The sequence below is a fragment of the Paramisgurnus dabryanus genome, chromosome 21 (genome assembly GCF_030506205.2).
Source record: "Paramisgurnus dabryanus chromosome 21, PD_genome_1.1, whole genome shotgun sequence".
Taxonomy (NCBI): domain Eukaryota; kingdom Metazoa; phylum Chordata; class Actinopteri; order Cypriniformes; family Cobitidae; genus Paramisgurnus; species Paramisgurnus dabryanus.
The window spans coordinates 22,236,076-22,257,308 of NC_133357.1; the positions used below are offsets into that span (position 1 = coordinate 22,236,076).

Genomic DNA, 21,233 nt, shown 5'->3' on the forward strand with positions numbered 1-21,233 from the left:
TTAATCTGATAACGTTACATAACTGACATTAAGAGACATCCGACAGCAGTGTACTAAGTTAGAGGATTAATGTTTTCTTGCAATTTTCTACATTTGATCTAGGAGTTCATTTTTAATGTCTTTAACATTTTAAACAGATAATTTCTGTGCATCATGGCACCAGACCGTCAGGTAAGAGTAAAATCTGCGATATATTTTTCTAAGTCTCCTGTAATTAAATAAGAAGCTTTATTTCTGTGCACTATCACAAACTCATTTAGTCTCCTTTTCTAATATTTAGGTGGAGAAACTGGTGGATGAGGCTCTCAAGCACAAGAACTTTCAGCCTCTAGAAAGTTTCCTCCAAAATGACATCAAGGAGGGCAGCAGTTTTCAATGTTCCAGACAGTTTGTCACTAAACTGGACAAGCTCTTTCTTAGGGTTAGTTGTGTATAACATAGGATTAATGCAAGACTTTAACATCATTATTTATACGTATTGTTTTGTGTTCTTGCAGGAGCTGGACATTGGAAATGTGAACAATGCTTGTTTGGTGCTTACCATTCTACATAAGTGTAACGAGATGCTGGTCTTTCCTGGGGGCGGGGGGATATCTGTGATGATAACTCAAGGCCTTGTTAAAAAGATGAGTACATCATTGTTTTTAGAGTTTCTGTATGTCCTTTGTTGATGCATGTAATACTGACTTAATATGTGTTTACATGGTGCAGTGGTTTGAGAGAGCCAGAAGGCTGTGGGTGGAGGCGGGATCTTCAAGAAATGAGACATTGATAAAGCTGGCAGAGGACTTTTTTGATGCACTGATGGTTAGTAACTAAACACAATGTGGGAAAAATGCCACTTCATCATTGTAATTTACTTTTGCAGTAAGCTTATCAGGGCTCAACATAAAGGACTGCCCGGGGCAAGCGTGAGAGATGTTCGGGCCAGTAAAAAGTATTGTCACTTGTCCGATCGGACCAGTGCTTCACCCTCAGTCACTTAAATATATTTTCATCAATGTATATTATTTAACATCTTGGAAGCAGACATTTACTTGGGTAAAACAGGACGAAAGAAATGATGGAATATTTTGCACAATTTGCTGTCAGTTTACAGGGAAAGCAGAAAAGTTGGGAGCTTTTTTTTGTTGGAACATGTCTGCTGTATATGTATACTATTATATTTGACTTTTGAATTATTATTTTAAAATATAATACACTGACATTTTTTTATTGGGGCCAGCGAAAATTTGGCTGGGCAAGTGAAAACCTGAACCACTGGCCCGACCGGGCTAGTATAAGAAATGATTTGCGCTGAGCCCTGCTTATAAAGAAACATGATAGTACCAAAACAAAATGTTCAAAAATAACACAAAATGCACTTTTTATATAGACATATATACTCTGTATAGTGCTCTGAAATCATGTAATAAAGATAGAATATAAAATACAGGTTTTCTGGAGACAGTATATCTGATTTGTATTATTTTTTATTTTTTTTGCAGGCTGTTCATGAAAGTTGTAAAGAGGGTAAGTGGGTTTGTTTTAGATTTTTAAAGTACATTAACCATGATAAATATAGAGACTTTAATCCATAATATCCCTCAGGTAAATTTGAAGTTACCGAATCTCTGCCCAATCACATTTGCAAACTGGCCTCTGATGCCAAAATAAATGTCATGATCCAGAAAGAGGTGAGGCAAATCATAGATTCAGTCACAACTGCTATATGAAAGTAATTATTTTGACTTTATTTCAAGCTCATCTCGCATGTTCAGCCGTGTTATGGCATGTCAGTTGTGTTAATAGCATCTTTGAGAAGATTTTTCCACGAATAGAGATTCAATTACTGGGGGAAATATATTAATATTTTTCAATTTACTTGCAACGACAGGCAGCTAGGAAACTTAATCTAATTCTAGCAAAGATTCCTACGGAGCTAAAAAAGAAGAAGATATTGTCATCTCAGGAGGCCACAACTGTGATGTAAGTACACTAAGACAATGATGTGTTATGTAGTGATGCACCCGAAGATTTTTTGGTCAAGAATGAATGAATGGTCAAAAAAATGAAACTAAAAACCAGAAAGATTACAAATCCTATTAATATATTACATATTTTATTTTTTACATAAATGCATAATGTAAAGAACATCCTGTGACAATATTATGTCAATTATGTTTATAATATATATTTAATTAGGTTTCAGACATAATACTAATTTCACATACCACATAGCATGAAATAGATGATTTCGGAAGAAGGTAGTGTCTCTTAAAGGGGACAGAGAATGAAAAAACATTTTTACCTTGTTGAATAATGGTAGTCTACACGCATTCACGAACAAACAAAAAGTGCTAGACATGCTAAACATCTCAGTCTCATAGAAATTCCTCTTTTAGAAATGTCAGCCAGAAAACGGCCCAATCTGAAAAACTGATGCTTATGACATCACAGGCATCTCACTGCCCCTCCACTTCAAAATAATTGGCTACATTTTTTGGGTGGCAGCAAAGTCAGCCAATCAGTAATGAGATTGCAAGTTAAGCCAGTAGGGGGAGCCAAATAGGTGCAAAACCACTTGTTTAAAATCCCCAACCCCAATAGAGCTACCTGAGAGAGGTTTTTAGGAAGCTTCTAAGGCATTACAGACCCAAACAAAAAAATATTTTGTTTACATGTCACATCACAGAACAAGGATAAATACCCCGTTCAATCATTCTATGTCACCTTTAATGTCTTGATGATCTTGTGTTTTTTGAGCACCAGTTCCCTCTTGGTACCCTGGCTGATTTATGTTTATTCAGGAAAAGAAATACATACCTGTATATCCTTCAAATTTTTAATCCGTATTTATTTTAACAGGAGTGATGTGGCCAGTCGAATCCTTAAAGGTGGAGGTTAGTGTAAAACCAAATACAATATAATGAATTTACATATTTGCTTCAGAAAGCTTAATCATAATTATGTCAACACAATTAATGTGAACTGTAAGTCTTATGAGCATTATCGTCTGAGGACTTTGACTGTAATTTTATTTCTACTATTCAGATTTCGACCTACAGGTTTCTTTAATGGAGGTTCTCTGTAGAATGACTTCTCCAGCTCAAAGGAATGAACTGGCTGAACGCTGGTTTACCATGACGTTTGTGTCATCTGCATTCAAGAAGATCAAGGAATCTGAATTTGAGACTGTGAATATTGCCCTTACATAAAATAAATAATTGTTAGACTAAACCTTTACTTAAATAGGTTATTTTGAAGTATAATTTTTTTATTGGTTTTGATCTCTTTTTGAAACAGGACTGCAGAAGGTTTCTCAATATGGTGAATGGCATGCAAGGAGATGGGAAAAGGTACTAAAATCTTTTGAATGTTTTTGCACTGACTTAATACCCTGTTACATTTTGATTTGTCTTCCCCCAGTGTGTACTCCTACCCTTGTCTTGAGGCATTTTTGGACAAACATGAGGTTCGTTTAACATAAACAAGACAATAAATATGGGCATATTTACCTTGCTTGCATAAAGATAAATGCTTGATAGGGGTGTGACAAGGTCTCACGATATGAAAACGTCACAAGATTTCTCATTAAGTTTAAAAGCTCTTGTGATATCAGAGTTTGTGGCAAAACCTTTTACAGTGCATGCATTATATTCTGTCTTGTACGCTTTTACTGCATGTGCTTTTTTGCTTGGGTTTCTAATAATGTTTGTTTAGGAACATGTGAAGTGTCACATCAGTTTAAACCCTCGCTCAAGTACATCATGATTTAATGTCTGTATGTTCTTGCTAAAGAATTAAAGTGGCTGTACCATTTCTAAAGTAAAGAAGTCAAAAAATATTAAAGATTAAGAGGATTTAAATGTCGTTTGCCGAAAAGCAAGCGTCTTCTCAATCTAAAATGAAAGTAAAATAACAATCACCAGGCCGTTGGTGCCCTCTCCAGGCATTTTTTTTTTTTAATAAAACCGTGTGCTTACTTGGTTTTGATACTTTATTTGAACCAAATATTATTGCCTCATCATTATTAAATATGTAATTAATTTTAAAGGCTATTGCTCTATTTTTAATACCAAATATATCAAATTACTTTATTATGAATGACAAAAATAATTGTTAATGGCAGTATTAGTTAAACATTTCAAAATTATGCGATTTCAGTTAAATAAAAGACCATTTTCCATTCATATATTTATTCATTAAAAATTTCTTAAAAACTGTAAAAATCTCATTCTTGTGAACCCAATCTTGTGTCTCATCTCATGGAGTAAGTGTCTCGTCACACCCCTAATGCTTAAATGGTATCACCCCTAATGCTTAAAATATAAAATGATTAAATGGTATCACATTTATAGCTGCTCATGCCAGTGGATGAAAACCTCGAAGCATTCTGGATTGACTTTAACCTTGGTAGTCAAAGCATCTCTTTTTACTTCTCTATGTCTGACATGGATGCTCAGGTATTGGCACTGAACTTATTAAATCTTACTGGCAACACTTTTATTTGTTCACTATAGACCATAATTAATAACTTGGCTTGATTTCTCAGGATCATTAAATCACATTTTGTTCTTGAAACTGTTTTTTAGTATATCTATTTAGAAGTTAGCCAGTACAATGTGAAGCAAAATTTTGTTATTGTGTGAAGCTGATGGTACAGTATGGTGTTAAATGGAACAGTTTGCTCTTTCCTATAAGGATGGCCAGTGGGACACTCTGTGTATTGCTGAAAATGAAGTTCGCTGTTACACAGTGGAAGGTAATCCTATCAGGTCTATCAGATCTGTTGTGTCTGATCATGGGGGTATTCCAGAAAGTGGGGTTAACTTACCATCAGCGGAACCCTGAACTTTTTGCTAACACTGATCATATCAGTTCTGGGGACACCTGATAAGAGTTAGTTCAATCAACCTCCTACTGGTAACTTTAAGTTAATGCATGCACATGGGAAATACATAAAGACATTTTCAATTTCAAACATACCTGGGTATGTCACATAACCAGCTTTCTGGAATACCCCTCTGATCTGTCTAAAAATGTTTTGATAATTTAGTGTTGGTTCTAAGCCCTCAGTTGTTGTGTCTTGCCCATATTTGGTTCCACAGAGAAGAATGGAAGAAAAGTTCTTGATCTGGTTTTGACCGATCCAGTTAGCACTGGCAGCTTGGAGGGCTCCAGAGTCACCATTAAATTCAGCTCCTCCCTGGACATCCTGCAAGCCACTGAGAAAGTTTATGGTCAGGCAAAAAACAAAGTGAGTGATACGAGTATTTTGCAGCTGTTAAAGTGTCCCTGAAGTCATAATTTTATCACTTCAAACTCACCTTAGAGCATCACAATAGCATATATAAAAGTTTTTCCTGTGACAGTAATTTCCATATGTTTTAAAACAACTTGAATATAATTCCCTCATTTAGTAGACGGTTTCTGAAACCGGGTTTCAGCAGTAAAAGCATAAACAAACGGCTTTCGTGGAACAAACGTAACTTCCAGTAAACTCTGCAAAGAAGCAATAACAACTTTTTTACTCTTTTTAGAGTAGTTTATTTCTGATAACAAGCAAAAAATAAAAAAAACAAGTAGATTACCTTAGTTCAAATCATAGCTAAAGCGTATAAAAAACTACACTTAGCTAATGTTACTGTGTAAAATGTGTACTATGTAAAATATACAATCTTAACAGAACGGCTGCCAAACCTCCCTTCACATAGCGTGATCCATGATCGCCGTTTCTCCTCGTCTTAAGGAAACCAAAATGTGTTATTTTAATAAGGTATTAGTTCCCAAAGTTAAGTTTAGCCACCAGTCAGACCATTAAACAAACAGAGACCAGACGTGTACCCGCAACAATGCACATACGGCTGATGAAACCATCTATATGCGGATCTATGAATATGCGAATTAGTCTCTGCCTCCACTCAACCACACAGCTCGGACCATAGATATGAATATGCAAATTAATCCCCACCTTCGTACGTGTAAATATAAAAAATTCGGTAGATTCAGACACATAATTGCCAAATCCGGTTTCACAACATATACAGGAACTGCTTATGTGAACTACTCATGTTTATGTAGACAAGTAACATTCCCAGACTTCCAGTTCATTTTCTTCAGCTAAGCTATTGCTGTTTTGAAATTGTGAAATGTCTATTCTGTGCAGTTATATGTTTGTTTATGACATTGGGATGCAATACCAGACCAGCCTTATGCTGACAAAAAATTGTTTGCCCACAAATCTAGAGACTGGGTCAACAGTAAAGTATTTGCTCTTCTCTAAGGTGTCAATGCTGGCACTTCATATCACAATTAAAGAGATAAATGCATGCACACAATCATTTTAGTGAAGGTGTAGGTTGTCAACACAGTATATTGATGTTCTTTTCATTCGGTACAAAAGCATGATTGAATATGTTTGGTTTTGTTCAGCTAATAGTTTCAGCGCCCCTAAAAGAATTAAATGACCCATATTTGTAATCACGAAGGGACTTGAGTTATACAGGCAAGCTATATTAACATGATCATCTTCAATTCAGTCTCTACATGTTTTTTTAGCTTTGCACCAGAGTGATCTCTTTATGCATTAATGGCTTGACATACTGATTAAAAGCATGTTTTAATGTGGTAATAAGGATGTCATTATTTACATTAATGGTTTAACATGTGATGAAAATGCATGTTTTATGTGGTTATTAGTATCTCATCATTTGCTTATTAAAACTATGATTAGAGGTTAAATTGGAATGGTAATCATCATTACAGCTAATTCAAAGTGCTTAGGGGACAGAAATATCTATATTGTCAGCAGACATGTTTCTATTTCCTTTATGTCAGAGGCCTTATAGGAAGACTCCCTCTATTGTAGAAATGCCAATTCAGGTCAACGTAAGCTCACTGGAATGTTCACAGGTAAGTCAAGCTTATTGTATGTTAAAGTAAATTGCAATTTTCCACATTTATTTTATGAGACATGTTTTTATATACTGTATATACTCTATTATAATCAAATAGGTTCTTGTTCTTGAAAGTCAAGTGTCCCCCTCTCAGCGCAAAGATGAAAGGGAGTCAACCTCAGTTAGGCACGGTTGTCCTGTCCAGTCTCTCACACATCAAACACCAGATACAAACAAGGCAAGACCAGATATTCATCACATCCTATGGCTTCATAATATATTGCATAAGTCATATAAATCACTAATGCTATTGTTAGATTAATCTGTATACAGGCTACAGGAACCACAGGTGAAGTGTTCAGACGTCTCCTATGCTTAGAGAGCAAATGTTTTTATTTTCTCAGATGGTAACCCCAGTAAAGATGAAGGTATCTGAGTCTTGCACGTACGTCTCTGGCAGTGTGGGCCGTAAACAGGGCAGCTGTTCTTCCAGCTGTGTGCTGCCTGCAGGTGTGTAAAGCTCAGCAGATGTCTATTGAATTGGAAAGCCTGTCATAAAGTACACAAAGATCTACTCATGTAATGTCCCCTGCAGATTCACTAAATATTTTTATAAATATACACAATTCCTGTAGAAGTCTATGGCTAACAACATCATTTGTCCATGGTACAATCACTATGGCACATGGCAGATTATTGTTTCAAAGTTTTGATTAAGTTTTTTGTCTTATGTCAGTGTCACTGGCAAAGGTAAAACCAGCTCTTCAGATGATGAGTTCCTCAGAGAGAAAGAGAGAGTTTCAGCTTAGAGATCTCATGATGTCTAAGACATCTTCCAGTGCATCCTCATTCAGTGTTCACTGTGAGACCAATCAAAAAAAGGGCAGAGCAATTCAAGCACAGGTACGGTACAGCTGCCCTCTAATACTTCAGATGCTTTTATTATTAGTTTGCCAGTGTCCATTTTAAGTACACAGTAAAGTAGACTTACCATATTGAGTAGGGCTGGGAATCCCTTGGACCCTCATGAATCGATTCAGAATCTATTCTTAGGGTCCGATTCTATTCTGAATCAACTCTTTACGTACTAATTAGCATATTTGTGACGTCATTACTGTCACATTTGCTCTCAAAGCCATATACTGTACTTTAATGCAACTAAGTGATCAATAATGTCATTTTTATATACATATATTTTCTATTTCTGTTGTAAGACATTAAAACCAGTAAAAGTAGTAATTAAACGTGACCTATTAATTCTATATGTTAACCGGCATTAACTTCCATAAACTGAAAAACGTTAAGCGTCTAGCGATGTATTTGTTTATTTCTTTTTCTACTGCTCATTTAAGCTCCGCTGTAGGTGCAGCACTCCCCCAGTTGAGCTCCGCCTATTGATTCTGATAACGTCACGTTATTTTTTTTGTAAACTAACGGTAAAAATCGATTCTTGACATTTGTGGAATCGATTCAGAATCGAAGAATCAATTTTTTTGTCCCACCCCTCATATTGAGAACAGAGTTTATTATACTGGGCTCGAAATTAACTTTTTACCTTGCATTAATGTTGCACTACATTTGTTTCACATTTTAATTGACAGTGTAAACAGATCACATGCTTTAAAGAGAACACAGAGCATTGAGACATTTTCATAGTAGAGCCAATCCAAATCTTTCAACCATTCTCTCTGAAAAATACAAGCCTTTTCTGCTCCACCATACATTCTAAAGTTACAGATAATAAAGTTATTGTATGTAACTTTTGGTGGCTTTTTCTAATGTCTCTTTAGCTATTTACATTTTGTGCACAAGTTCGCTCCCTGTCACGTGAGAATGGAGCACAGTGAAAGGAGAGTGATTTACAGCTACAGTAATATCTAAAAACTTAAAAATTAAAGTAAAGAAAGTAACATTGTTTGATAAAAGTTCAATTGGTTATAGAGAATTGGACCGCTCAATGTATAAACTCACAGCAGGCATTTTAGAGAGAGAGAGAAAAGTATCACCACAACAATTACTAGAATTCCCAATGCTCCCAAATATATTTTGAATAAGGGGTGTACACGCACCGCAGTTTTAAATCAAGTGATTTTTAACCATTGAAACACAAACAACAATGCCATATGCGCGCGCTGTTTCTGTGTGAGCACAAGCCGTGCATCCGCTGCTCATTAAGCTAGTGAGCATTTTTGCGGCTTTATTGGCCTTAAATGCACATATGCATCAAAATTCCCGTCTTTGTGAGTAGCCTCATAAATACGGCCATTAAAGAGAAAGTAGACAGCTGAAAAAAACGCATGTGTAACAGTATATTGGATCCCAACTTTGGTCTTAAAGGGGAAGTTACATAATTTTGCTCCTACTTGCCTGTATGTCACTCGTTTTTATCAAGCAGCACTGAGAGAAATCTCTCATTATCATGATATAAAATGAATCCTATAGTGATATAATATTTTGGTCTTATCGCCCACACCTATTTTGAACTTACACTAATTAAATATTGGTAACATACGCGACCAAAAAAAGGCACAATTTCGACCCCTCAAGCACTATTAATCTACCTTGTAAATCTTGTGTTTGTTTTATCAGTCTACACCTGCTGTTCAGAATGTGGACAAACAGCAAACCAATGTAGGCAAGACTAAACTGGAAAAATACGGCAAGGTACTACAATCTAATTTGTTATTTTACTTGTTTAATGTTTTCTGTATTCTATTGAATTCCTTCATTTTCTCTTTAACACATATTTTTAGCAGAAGATTACTTTAGACAAAGTTATAGAGATTATTCAAGCTGACCATGAAGAGGAGAATACAGGTAATATTGAATATAAAACATGCTAAAAGTTCTCTGCTACTTGTGACACAACTGAATGATGTCATCTTTTTCATGATTAGTTAGTTATTTTATTTTTTTATGTGAAAGATAACAACTTAGTCCCAGACACCCAACCTGCTGTGAGGAAGGGAAACTATTTGTAAGTAGTTGTATTTCTGTTGGCATTTAGTTTACAGATGCTCATCTGTTGAAAAGGCATGGAAATATCGATGCATAGTCTACAATGTATGATGTTTCTTTGTGCTAATGTATGTGCATCTTTAATGTATTTCTGAACAGTTCACCGAGTCTCTGGAGTTTAAACTCCAACAAGGGGAAAACCTCTGCATGTGGATCACTGTTAGCTTTACAAAAAGACACTAATAAGAGCCAGTCTGTATCAGGTGAGTGACAATGCAGAAGATAATTCTTTGTTAATTAAATTAAATTGTATGTTTCCTAATATATTTTACTGGTATTCGTAATTGTCGTCAGTTACTGTATTTGCAGTCCAATTAACTGCTAAAGTAATCTAATTACTGTTGTTCAAGATTATATTCCACATAAGTAAGGACTAGTGTACAAAATTGCTTGCATATGTGTTAAAAATATTACACTTTGTTTATTCAGACAGGCCACATTTTTGGGCAAATCAGACTAGAAAGACTTTATGTTGAACTGTATGCATTTTCTTATCAGCAAAAAAAATTTAGATCTGAATTTTGTTTTCAAGTAGTCACATCATTGGGGATGTAATGGTTATGTCACACTTCATACACAGTACAATACACAAACTAAAGACTTTTATGAGCCAGTATTATAAATGAATCTATTAGAAAGACTCTTTAACTTGAATCAGTTGAATGTATAGAAATATATGAATCAAATGTTGTTTAACCTTGCATTTTGTGTAAACATCTCCAGATGGTGCTTCTCGTCTCCTTCCTCAGCGTCTGTCTCCACCCCAGCGTGTATTCAGAACCCTGACCCAGAAGCAGCTGCACACCCAGCTCACTCAGAGACTGGAGGAGGTGCTGAGGGAGCAGCAGGTACCAGATGGCCACGCGGCCCAGCAAGCCAAGGAGCGGAGAGGCTCATCACTGTATCACATTGCTCTGGATCAGGGGAAGGAGAAAATAAAAATGTCTATAAGGTCCTCACCTGCCAGACATGCACAGCAGAGCATCATAGATCCAGGCAATGCTTCAGATACAAACATACAAAAAGTAAGACTCCTGTCCCGTGTCATCTCTCTCCCTATGGTTTCCTGTTATTTCTCCATCATTATGTATAAAGCCATAAATAAAATGGAAAGGCAATACAGTATATGCTGTCTTTGTGGTAATGTTCTGAAGATGGCACACACAACAGACAGTATGGTGAAGATGATATCCAGTCATTACAGGAGAAGTGCCAAAGCAACATCCCCTGTGCCTGGTGCACAGTTTAACATCGCACCTACAAACAGGTAACACAGAGCATTTATTCAGCAATAACCCTTTCCTCTGTCCTGACATGATATCTCATATTACTATATTTTTTTTCTTAATTTTAGATATTCCTTCAATAGGAGCTGGTGTCCATCTTCAACTGTAAGTCATTAAGATTCATCTAGACAGTAAGGATCAAAATTTGTTAATTTAGTCCTATATATAAAAAAAGATTTCATTGTGTTACAGGAGAAAACCACAGCAAGGGGATCAGACTTGGTGAAAACGCTTGAAAAATCCAAGAGGCCTGTCCAGAACCTTGAGTACTACACCTTACTAATTTCAGTTCATACTAGATGATGGAAAAATGTATAATATTTCATTTAAATATATTTTGTCTTTGATATTCTTAGTGATGTTTATGCATTTAAAGATGACACTCCAAAAATGAATGTGGTAAGGACAGCGATTATGTAAGATTTTAAGAATTTTCAAGAAAACCATAAAGATATAAATAATTGTTAACAATTATTTCTGCTTCAGAAAAAGAGAGTGAAATCCTCTGAGACATCCAGAGTAGACAGCAGGTATTTTTTATGTATTAAAACAGCTCCCTCTAGTGTTTAAAAATGAACCTAACTGTGGAGTTTTATGCCTCCATGACCCTGCTCCAAGCCGATCTGTTAAATGGTTTGTTATCCATGCCCATTTAAAATACTATAATGTATATTAATCAATTTTTTGGTTTCTCCTCTTTTAGTGTGCTGAGTAATTCTTCAACTTGCCCTAAGTCTGTTTTGAAACCTCAGCCTTCAAAGGTTTGATGTTACTTGAATTATCTGTGAGCTGCTACTTTGGATGCAGTTGCCGAATTATCATATTATGCCTATTAACACAGCATTGTATTCCTGTGTGTGTTATGTCCTAGGCTGCTACTAAAAATGTGAAGAAAAATCTGTTTAGCGATACAGACACAGATAATATGACCGAGATCAGCTGGCTCAAATCAGCCAACAGGAAACCCAAACCTAAAGTGGCAGACTATAGCAGGCAGCCAGTTAAACCCACGCTCCCATCAGCCAACTCTGCATGTACGCAGATCTCTCTCCTGCAAAATCATTTTCTAGTTGTAAAGATCTGGCCATCTGTAGAGACAAACTACAAGCAGGATGAATGGCATTTTTTTAGTGAAGATGCAACATGCATTTAATGAATAACCTTATAAATGTATTAATTGTGTGCGTTTTGTTAATCGATAAGTGAAAAAGAGAAGTATGGTGATGATCTTTTATAATTTTTTTCTTATAGTTAAATCTCCATATACACCTTTATCATCACCAAAGCCAGCGAAGGAGCAAATCAACCCAAAGCTGGTGAGACAATATCTTAAGATGTCTTAAACAGGCTGTGTTTTATTACTTTATCCACTAGAGCATTTTCTTACGCACCCTAACCCTAAATTTATATTAATATGTGTTGTTAACCTTTCTGCCCGATTGGATAAATTACAGAAGAGGCAGAAGAAAGTAGCTGAACGCAAAGAGAATAAACTGCAGGCAAAAATCACTAATAGCAAACCCAAAGGAAGACCTCAGAGAGCTGCAGTCTCGACTAAAACCTACAAAGAGCCATCTCACTCGGATAGCCAGTCCAGCCAATCAGAGAGTGAGAAACCACCACCAAGAACTCAGAGAGCTGCAGCCTCGACTAAAATCTACAAAAAGCCGTCTTACTCGGACAGCCAGTCCAGCCAATCAGAGAGTGAGAAACCACCACCACCTAAGGCATGTTATTTTTCACCCAGTATTGCCTTTATTGTATTTTTTTATTCTGTATACAAGTCCTGATGAGCTCTGTATCGCTCCCCTCTAAACAGAAAAAGGCAGTCGGACGACCAAGGAAGCATCCTGTCCCAGTTGAAACCAATGGACAAGGACAGAAGAAGAAGACAAGCTCTGTTGACAAAGCACAAAGGGAGATAAGCCAAAATAAAAAGTCTGATAAAACCCCTGCACAGATTCAGCCATATCAGACAAATGAAACAAGCAAAAAGGATTGTAGTCCAGAAGATCTGACAGTGAAGAAGACCCCATCTGCACAGGGGTCAGCCAGAGGACATAAAGAATCCTGGACTGCACAATTATCTTCCACAATTGCCTCGCCTCCCTCCATTGAAAGGATGAGATGTAAGGATTTAACTGCTGTACAGTAGATATTTCCCTAACTATATCATGCGTATACATACACACCTTTTAAATCTTCATTTACTTCTACAGCAAATGAAAAACTTTCGACAAAGATAAGGTCCCATACTACACCTCTCCGTTCTTTATCCATTTCTCCAATTGAACCTGAACCTCCTAAACTAGAGCCGCTCAGCTCCGTCAGAGAAATCAAGTCCTCTCTGTGTAAGACACCAGGCATTAAACCTGCTGTGAAACCTCCCTTTCTCTCCACAACAACCACCAAATACTCTAAACAGAAGTCACCTGCTGCTCAGGTAAACAGGAACAGAAGTTTTGATCTTAGTGTGGCTTAAAGGGAAACTCAAGCCAAATATCAAAATTACCTCATGATTTACTCACCCTGAAGCAATCGAGATACACATGTCCAACATCTTTCAGACTAACATAAATGTATTTTATCTATAAAAAATTTTTTTATTGTCTTGGAGTTATTTTAGAAATTGTCCTTGATCTTCCAAGCTTATAACAGTAGAAAACAGGGATCAGGGAAAACTTCTGACTTTAAACCCAAAAAAGTGCATTCATCCTTCACAGAAGTAATCCACACGGCTCCAGTGGGTTAATAAAGGTCTTCTTCAGATAATCGATGTAATTTTATGAAAAGTCACTGTGCAGCATACCCATGGCAGCCAATGCTCACTACGCTAATACTCTCTTGAAACGCGTGGGTCCATGGTGACGCCGTTATGGGAAGCTTGTTATTATAGTTTATTAAGTTCGAAATCTGGATATTTTTCTTACAAAATCGCATCAATTGCCTGCAGAAGACCTTTTTTAACCCCTTGGAGCCATGTTGATTACTTCTGTAAAGGATGAATGGTTTAAAGTCAGTAGTTTTTCCCTGATCACTGTTTTCTACCATTATAAAGCTTGGAAGAGCGAGGACTTTTACTATTATATCTCAAAATGTGTTCGTCTGAAAGATGATGGACATGTGTATCTTGGATTGCTTGAGGGTGGGTAAATCATGGGGTAATTTGGATATTTGGCCATAAAAAGCGCAAAACTTATTTTTGTTATACCTGATTTGCTCAGTACATCTTGTAATTATTTCCTGTTCGAAATATGAACTAAATATAACACTTACATGTAAGATCTCTCCTTTGTTGCTCTTCAGCAGGATGTGCTTAGTCCGGTCCAGTCAATATTTAGTCCAACTCAGCCCCTCATCACCCCGACCCTCATGAAAAAAATCACTCTGTCCTCCCCGCTCATATCAGCAAACCTTCAGGAGGAGCAGAGAGGCGTCATGAATAAAACCAGTCCAGCATCTTACGACAGAAGGTCCATAATTTCGGTCACAATGAGTCAGTCTTCTCACGTATCTGTGAGCAACATGGCATTGATCTGCACTGACCTGGAGGTAAAGTGGTTTCTTAACTTACCAATAACCATCTAATAGAACAACATTTCAGTAACCCGCTTCTTTTTTGTGTGTTTAATAGAAAACACCAGCAAGCCGTCGAGGAAGTACGAAGGATGAGAAACCAGAATTTAAGTCAGGTGCAGAAATTAGAATTTTTTGTTAAAAATGTATTTCAGTAGTTAATATTTTTGAAGAAACATACTTTTCTTTTCTGTTAATTCTTTAGGTCCAACAGTCATCTATAAGCCTCCCAGCTCATGCCACTCAGTTAATCTATCAGAGAGAGAAGAGGATAGTGAAGAAGACAAAGAAAACAAGCCTCCATCTCCCACCCAGCTAGCTAAGAAAATGAAGCCAAGAAAGCTGTTCAAGACTAATGACAAACACGGACATCAGAACAAAAGTATTTATCAGTGTTAAGCACAATGTTACACTTCATCCTAAACAGCGGCTTAAAGGTGCACTGTGTAACTTTTAGAAGGATCTCTTTACAGAAACGCAATATAATATACACAACTATATTATCAGTGGTGTATAAAGACCTTACATAATCAACTGTATTATTTAAATTACCTTAGAGTTGTTTTTATCGACATACACCACAGGTCTCCTAACATGGAAGTGGCCTTCATGTTTCTAAAGTAGCCCTAAACAGACAAACACGCTTTGTCACTACGTTGTCTCAGTCTGTGGCAACTTCCGTAGCTTCTCGCTGTGTTTCAAAAGGGAGGGGTGAGTTGTGAACTGAGCCTTTGCTTCCAATTGGTCTCACTACTAGACGCCGCTTAAATTTACACGGTGGACCTTTAAAGCTGCAATCTGTAACATTATGGGTTAAAGTAAATAATAATCAGTGTTCAAAATTGTCTTCTTACCTTAAATGATAAGCTTGTAATAATGATTTATACAGGGTTCCCACGGGTCCTTGAAATCCTTGAAAGTTTGTGAATCTGGTGGAAAAAATGTAAAGCCCTGGGACATTTTTAAAAATATACATGCATAGATACAAGTCATTGAAAGTGCTTGAATTTATTTTATGCAAGTTTTCTGGAAAAAAATCCATATTATTCCCTGTGTAGTGTAGGATAATATCATAAAAATTCTAGACTTTTTAAGCACACGTGCTCAACTGTTCACGCTATATGCTTATATCTTCTGTATGCGAATGTTGCTTCATACCAAAATGCTTTTTTGCATAGTTGTGTGTGACACATGAAAACGCCTCGGGTTACGTATGTAACTGTTGTTCCCTGAGAAGGGAACGAGACGCTGCGTCTCCCTTGTCATACTTCCTGCGCCCTTGTAACGCCGTCTTTGGCAATATTTCAGATAGCGATATACTTCTTGGCTCCCGCGTCACCGTGTCTTTGTCATTAAACCTCACTATTGGTTAAATTTGATATACACATTCAGACACACTTACCCCTGAAGTGATACCGCAGTGATGCAGCGCAAGTTCCCTCGAAAGAGAACTGTAGCATTGTATCTTTAAGGGTAACACAATGTAACCTTGCTCTCACTTGAAATATGTCCCCACATTTAGTCCTTGAATTTGAGGGTATTGGACCTGGAAAGTCCTTGAAAGGTCCTTGAATTTGAAGGTGTGGAAACCCTGTTTATAAAAAAATTTCTTTACTGGACGGACTAAAAGGAGATATTATTATAGTAAAAGTGTGAGAATATAATCCGATTGGATGAATAACTTTTGCTCTGCCTCAGGTCCCATTGTGAAACAGCCTGTGAAGAATCAGAGCAGCTCAGAGGAAGAAGATGAGGAGATAACAGAAGAAGCAGATAACAGCAGAAAGAAAAGTTACCAGAATAAAAGGGCCAGAGAAACAACTAAATTCAGTAATGAGAAAGATTTACACTTAAATTTGTTGATATTACCTACAAAACAGATTTAATGCTCATCATCTGTATTGTAAGCGCAGTCTTAAAAAAGTACAAATTGTGTGACTCATATTTATGTATATTTCAGCTGAAGATATGGAGACGGTGCCGTCCCGTATAAAATCGAAATGCAGGCAGACTTTTGTGGAGGAAGACGCACATCACAACCAGCCTGCTCAGGAGGTGGGCTATATCTGCCATCAGTTCACCTCAGAGCTTAAGAGAAAGATCAAGGTGCTTCTCATCTCAGTATTTCATAACAGTCAGCTATAAGGAAGGAGTCAGTTAGCGGACATCAATTTACAGTATAGATTCACTTGCTTGTGCTAGTGATGATCTTGGGTCTCATTCAGTAAGTCTAGCATCATGTTAGCATCTACTACTACCTTGTCTTTTGTCAGATTCGCTCCAGGAAAATGGATCGGTACACCAGGCAGTCTATAAAGACATTTCAGCAGCATATGTTCTCTGTCCGAGTCAAAGTACAGCAGTACAGGTCAGATACACAGAGAGATTATCAGTCTCTTTAACAGCTCTGATCTTCACCTCACCATTATTTTCTGTGTGTGTGTAGTGCTCAGAAGCTAGAGAAAGTTAAACAAGTCCTATTGGGTGAAATAAAAAGTCTGGAGCAGGATGACATCGCTCTGAGGAACATGGAGGAGGAACTGATGGTAATGATTGTTTTGACAATTCACTTTATCAGTAAATAAAAAGTAGTTGCTACATGGACCAGCATGAAATTTCAAATTAGGCATTATTCATACAAAATTAGCCTTGCATTTATTTATTTTTTATTGACAGACGCACTGGAAAAAACAGGCCTTGGCTTTCCACACATACCAAGAGAAAGGAGCCAATAGGTGAGAACATATAATATGTGACCACAAAACCAGTCATAACTAGTTTATTTGTAGCAATTGCCAATGTGTGGTTCAAAATAAAAAATATTATGTCAAAAATCATTAGGATAGTAAAGATCATATTCCATAAAGATATTTTGAACATTTCCTTCTGTAAATATACATAATAAGTATTTATCATTAGTAATATGTGTTGCTAAGGACTTCATTGGGCCAATTTTTTGCACCCTCAGACTCCAGATATCTCTGCAAATATTGTCCTATCCTAACAAACCATACATCAATGGAAAGCTTATTTATTCAGATGATGTATACATAAGAAAATGACCATCGTTTTGTGGTCCAGGGTCGCATATAATATTGTGTTAAGTCTGTTAATCACTATTAATATATGTGGTTTAGATATGTGGCTCGTTCTAATCCCTGTGATTGGCATGCACACTCTTGTTTTTCTCTCAGACTAGAGCATTTGAAAAGCACATTTGAGACGGATGTGTGTGATAGTCAACAAAATGAGGAACAAATCTTTATCTCTGAGGTGAGGTTTTTAACCTTTATTGGGTGTAATTCAGCAACCTAAATTCAGAATTGTCTCATAAAGAATGTGTTTTAGTGCAACTCAGTTTAAACCCACTCTAGCTCAGTGGTAGAGCACTGCATTAGCAGCGCAAAAGGTTGTGGGTTCGGTCCATGTAACAAACGAAGAGTTTGGTTCCAAAATGCAATAAACGCCTTGTTTTTTTTTTTTATTAGTTACCACCAAAATCAGTATTGTATCAGGTCAGTATTAAAAAGTCAATTCTTAATTTTACGCAAATTCCGGTATCCGCTGTTTTATTCTGTCATCTTTTCTCCATTTTGTCCCAAATCGAGATAAATGCCAGTCCTCCTTCTTTGCAGAATGCAATAAATCTGCTCAACAACTCACAGCGCACCATTCCACGCATTGTAAACAACAATGGTCGCGCTTTGAAAACACACAGAATCCTAGTTATCTACTTTGTACTCAATCAACAAACAAACAAAAACAAAATAATACTTTTGATGGCATTGATAAACCTGTGGTGGTTTTCTGTGGCGGGGAAGAAACGAAAGCCACTCGGGCACATGGGCGAAGGAAAATGCCGGCTGTTGTTTGTTCTCACACGACAGCATGAAGCTTCTGTCATGAAGCACATTAACCCCAGAGGATCTTATGAAAAACTTTATTTTACTCAAAGTCAATGAAAATCGAACAGGACCAAAGCATTTTACAGCTGATCGCTGTCAAGAAAGATCAGTGACGATGTCCCAAGGCTGACAGCAGCAATGATAGTGTTATTAATATGACTTAAGTGTTTTCATTAATGCCATAAATGTTTATTTTTTTAATCAGTGTATATCAACTAAAGATGAATGCACATTTATGTATTGATTCAATAGTTTTATAGCATTTTGAAAAAAAAAAATTTGAAAAAATATTTTATAATAAATCTTTGAAAATCAAATTATGGATTTTAATAATTTTTTACGTTTTTATAACCTAAAGCTGCTATGTGAAAGTCTGTAACAGAAAATAGTGGTTTTCATCTTGTCACTTTCTTGTTATAGAAAACACATTTTTACCCAAATTAGTCAAAATGGATTTATTGCATTTTATAGTGATAAAATGCACATACCTTGTAAAGTACTTTAAGTCGCTTTGGATCATCTTGACAAATGCATGAATGAAATTTACAATACTTGAAGCTTTATTTTGTTTCCGTTCCAGATGTCTTTAATGAAGAACAACTTGAAGTCAGTTCAGGAGCGCTTCTTTAAAGAAATGGTGAGAAAAGACACTTTATGCACATACAGTATAGGACAAATATTTTACAGTTTTTCAGACCTGTAGATCTATTGCTTTGTTCTGAAACCGAGGGTTAAAAGGCTACAGTGTTGCAATTTCATCTTGGTTCGGTTTGCATTTACAAGGCAAAATTTCCAAACAGACCAGAGTTTGATAATACAAGTCACGTTCGTGTAAACTATCATTTAATTGGTCAGAGTCCATCTGATAGGTATCAGGTATGTTCATTCTTAAAGCCCGGGATACACTACACGATTATTGGCTGTCCCAGATGAAAGATTGCCAATCGTTGTGATTTCTGTGATCGTGGCTCTTCATTGCTGGTCCTATGTCGTACAGTGAGAGAGGTTCAAAGACAGCCGTTTTCCCGTTCTTGCGCCAAAGATAGCCTACGATAATTTTCTGACAGAGTCAGACATTCAGCATGATCAACACACAGTGTGTTTGCTGCCACGACCTGTGTACCGGTATTTGTTCACGACTAGCGCATGCTGGTGACGCAGCCGCCGCAGCATCCGTGTCATCATCTCTCAGTCAACATGCTTGTCGTACCCAAGTTTAAATGATCCATGTCGGTAATGGTCTTATAGGAGTGCAAAAATCCTGCAGTGTATTCTGGGCATAATAAAGCTATAAGAAAGCCTAGACCGACACAAAGCATTTACCATTTAAACGGAACAAAGCAATCGATCTACAGGCCTGAAAACACCTTTTCCTGCAAGCAATTTTGGCTAAAACCAGGCAAAATTTAACCATAGTCCAAGAATAGACAATGTGTATATGCTTAGAACATCCAAAACACCTCGAACACCTGTTGACTTTGCATACATGATGGAAAATTTTACATGTCGCAAGTTTTTTTGGGAAAAACGCCATGTAACCAAATTCAAGGTTATTCAGGGTAGAAGTAGGTTACTTACAGTTATACCCAGACTATATAGTTAGCAGTCATTTCACCGTCTCAGTTATTGCTTGCTGGGTAAGAGCCACAAATATGAGCAGGACTCATTTTGAGTCAATTCTTTTCTTTGTAGCAAGAGGAAGAGTTGTTGAGTGTGAGGCGAGGATTACAAACCTTGTTCCTCCCAGATGCTTCTAGATTCTGACCTGAGAACTGCTTTATTTGGGGTAATGTTAAAACATGTTTGCATGTTTGAGTATTAAAAATGTTATGTTCTTTTTTTAAAAAAAATGAAAAGTTGAATTTTTACTAGAGAGTGTGAATAAGTGATTTGTATTTACTTGTTTTAATTTGAGTAAAAGTTGTGAAAAGCCACTTTCTATTTCATTTCCTAAAAGAAATGCATTTATTTGTTAGGTGATGAACAGATTTATGTGTGTAAAACGTTCTTTAAGTATTAATTTAACGTGATATAAGCATGTTGTATGTATTCATAGCAGCCATGTAACAGGAATGTTGTGTTGTATTTTTTCTAGTAGATTCAGTCATTTCTGAAAGCATCTAAGCTCAAAATTGTTGTTTTTTTATTCACCAGCAAGGGCCTTGATAATCCTGGGGTTTAATTGACATAAAAGAGTGGTCATGTTTAAAAGCAGGCACTCGTTTAACAAATATCATTTAGACAACATCTGCATATTATATTATTAGATTGTGTAACTTAAAGTTTTTTTGTATTTATGAATTATTAAGTCCTTTGTAAATGATATAGGCAAAGCACAGTGTTATTCCTATTTTTCATGTCAGACTACTGAAAATAAATTGTTTTAAACTTTTCTTGACTAAAGTCTTAATCTTGGGACACAAAAGTTTGTCCTCAGAAGGGTGCCCGCATACTGTACGTGCACCGCCAGATTTTGGAAACCTTTGGGCCACAAGTTTTTGCAATTTGTTGTTTTTGCAATGCCTCTTAAAAATTATACATGTGTATTAAAAACAAAACAAGTTTTAAAA

General features: G+C 36.5%; 1 protein-coding gene across 1 annotated transcript; it reads left to right on the forward strand.

The window, feature by feature from the left end:
• Nucleotides 1-153: 153 nt before the first annotated feature.
• sycp2 (synaptonemal complex protein 2) lies at nt 154-21,097 on the forward strand. The gene is made up of 45 exons (XM_073813060.1): nt 154-171; nt 281-421; nt 498-626; nt 703-807; nt 1,488-1,512; nt 1,591-1,676; nt 1,877-1,968; nt 2,848-2,882; nt 3,034-3,176; nt 3,286-3,338; nt 3,409-3,454; nt 4,341-4,445; nt 4,684-4,744; nt 5,091-5,239; nt 6,820-6,894; nt 6,997-7,116; nt 7,283-7,388; nt 7,615-7,781; nt 9,468-9,542; nt 9,632-9,695; nt 9,804-9,855; nt 9,996-10,099; nt 10,620-10,921; nt 11,051-11,163; nt 11,251-11,287; nt 11,375-11,448; nt 11,539-11,581; nt 11,669-11,712; nt 11,886-11,943; nt 12,054-12,216; nt 12,434-12,498; nt 12,637-12,909; nt 13,002-13,311; nt 13,402-13,625; nt 14,489-14,734; nt 14,817-14,874; nt 14,964-15,140; nt 16,457-16,588; nt 16,719-16,864; nt 17,032-17,126; nt 17,205-17,304; nt 17,435-17,493; nt 17,953-18,031; nt 19,244-19,300; nt 20,356-21,097. The coding sequence occupies exons 1-45, from the start codon at nt 154-156 to the stop codon at nt 20,425-20,427; spliced, it is 4,878 nt and encodes a 1,625-aa protein (XP_073669161.1). The 3' UTR covers nt 20,428-21,097.
• The last annotated feature ends 136 nt before the right edge of the window (nt 21,098-21,233 follow it).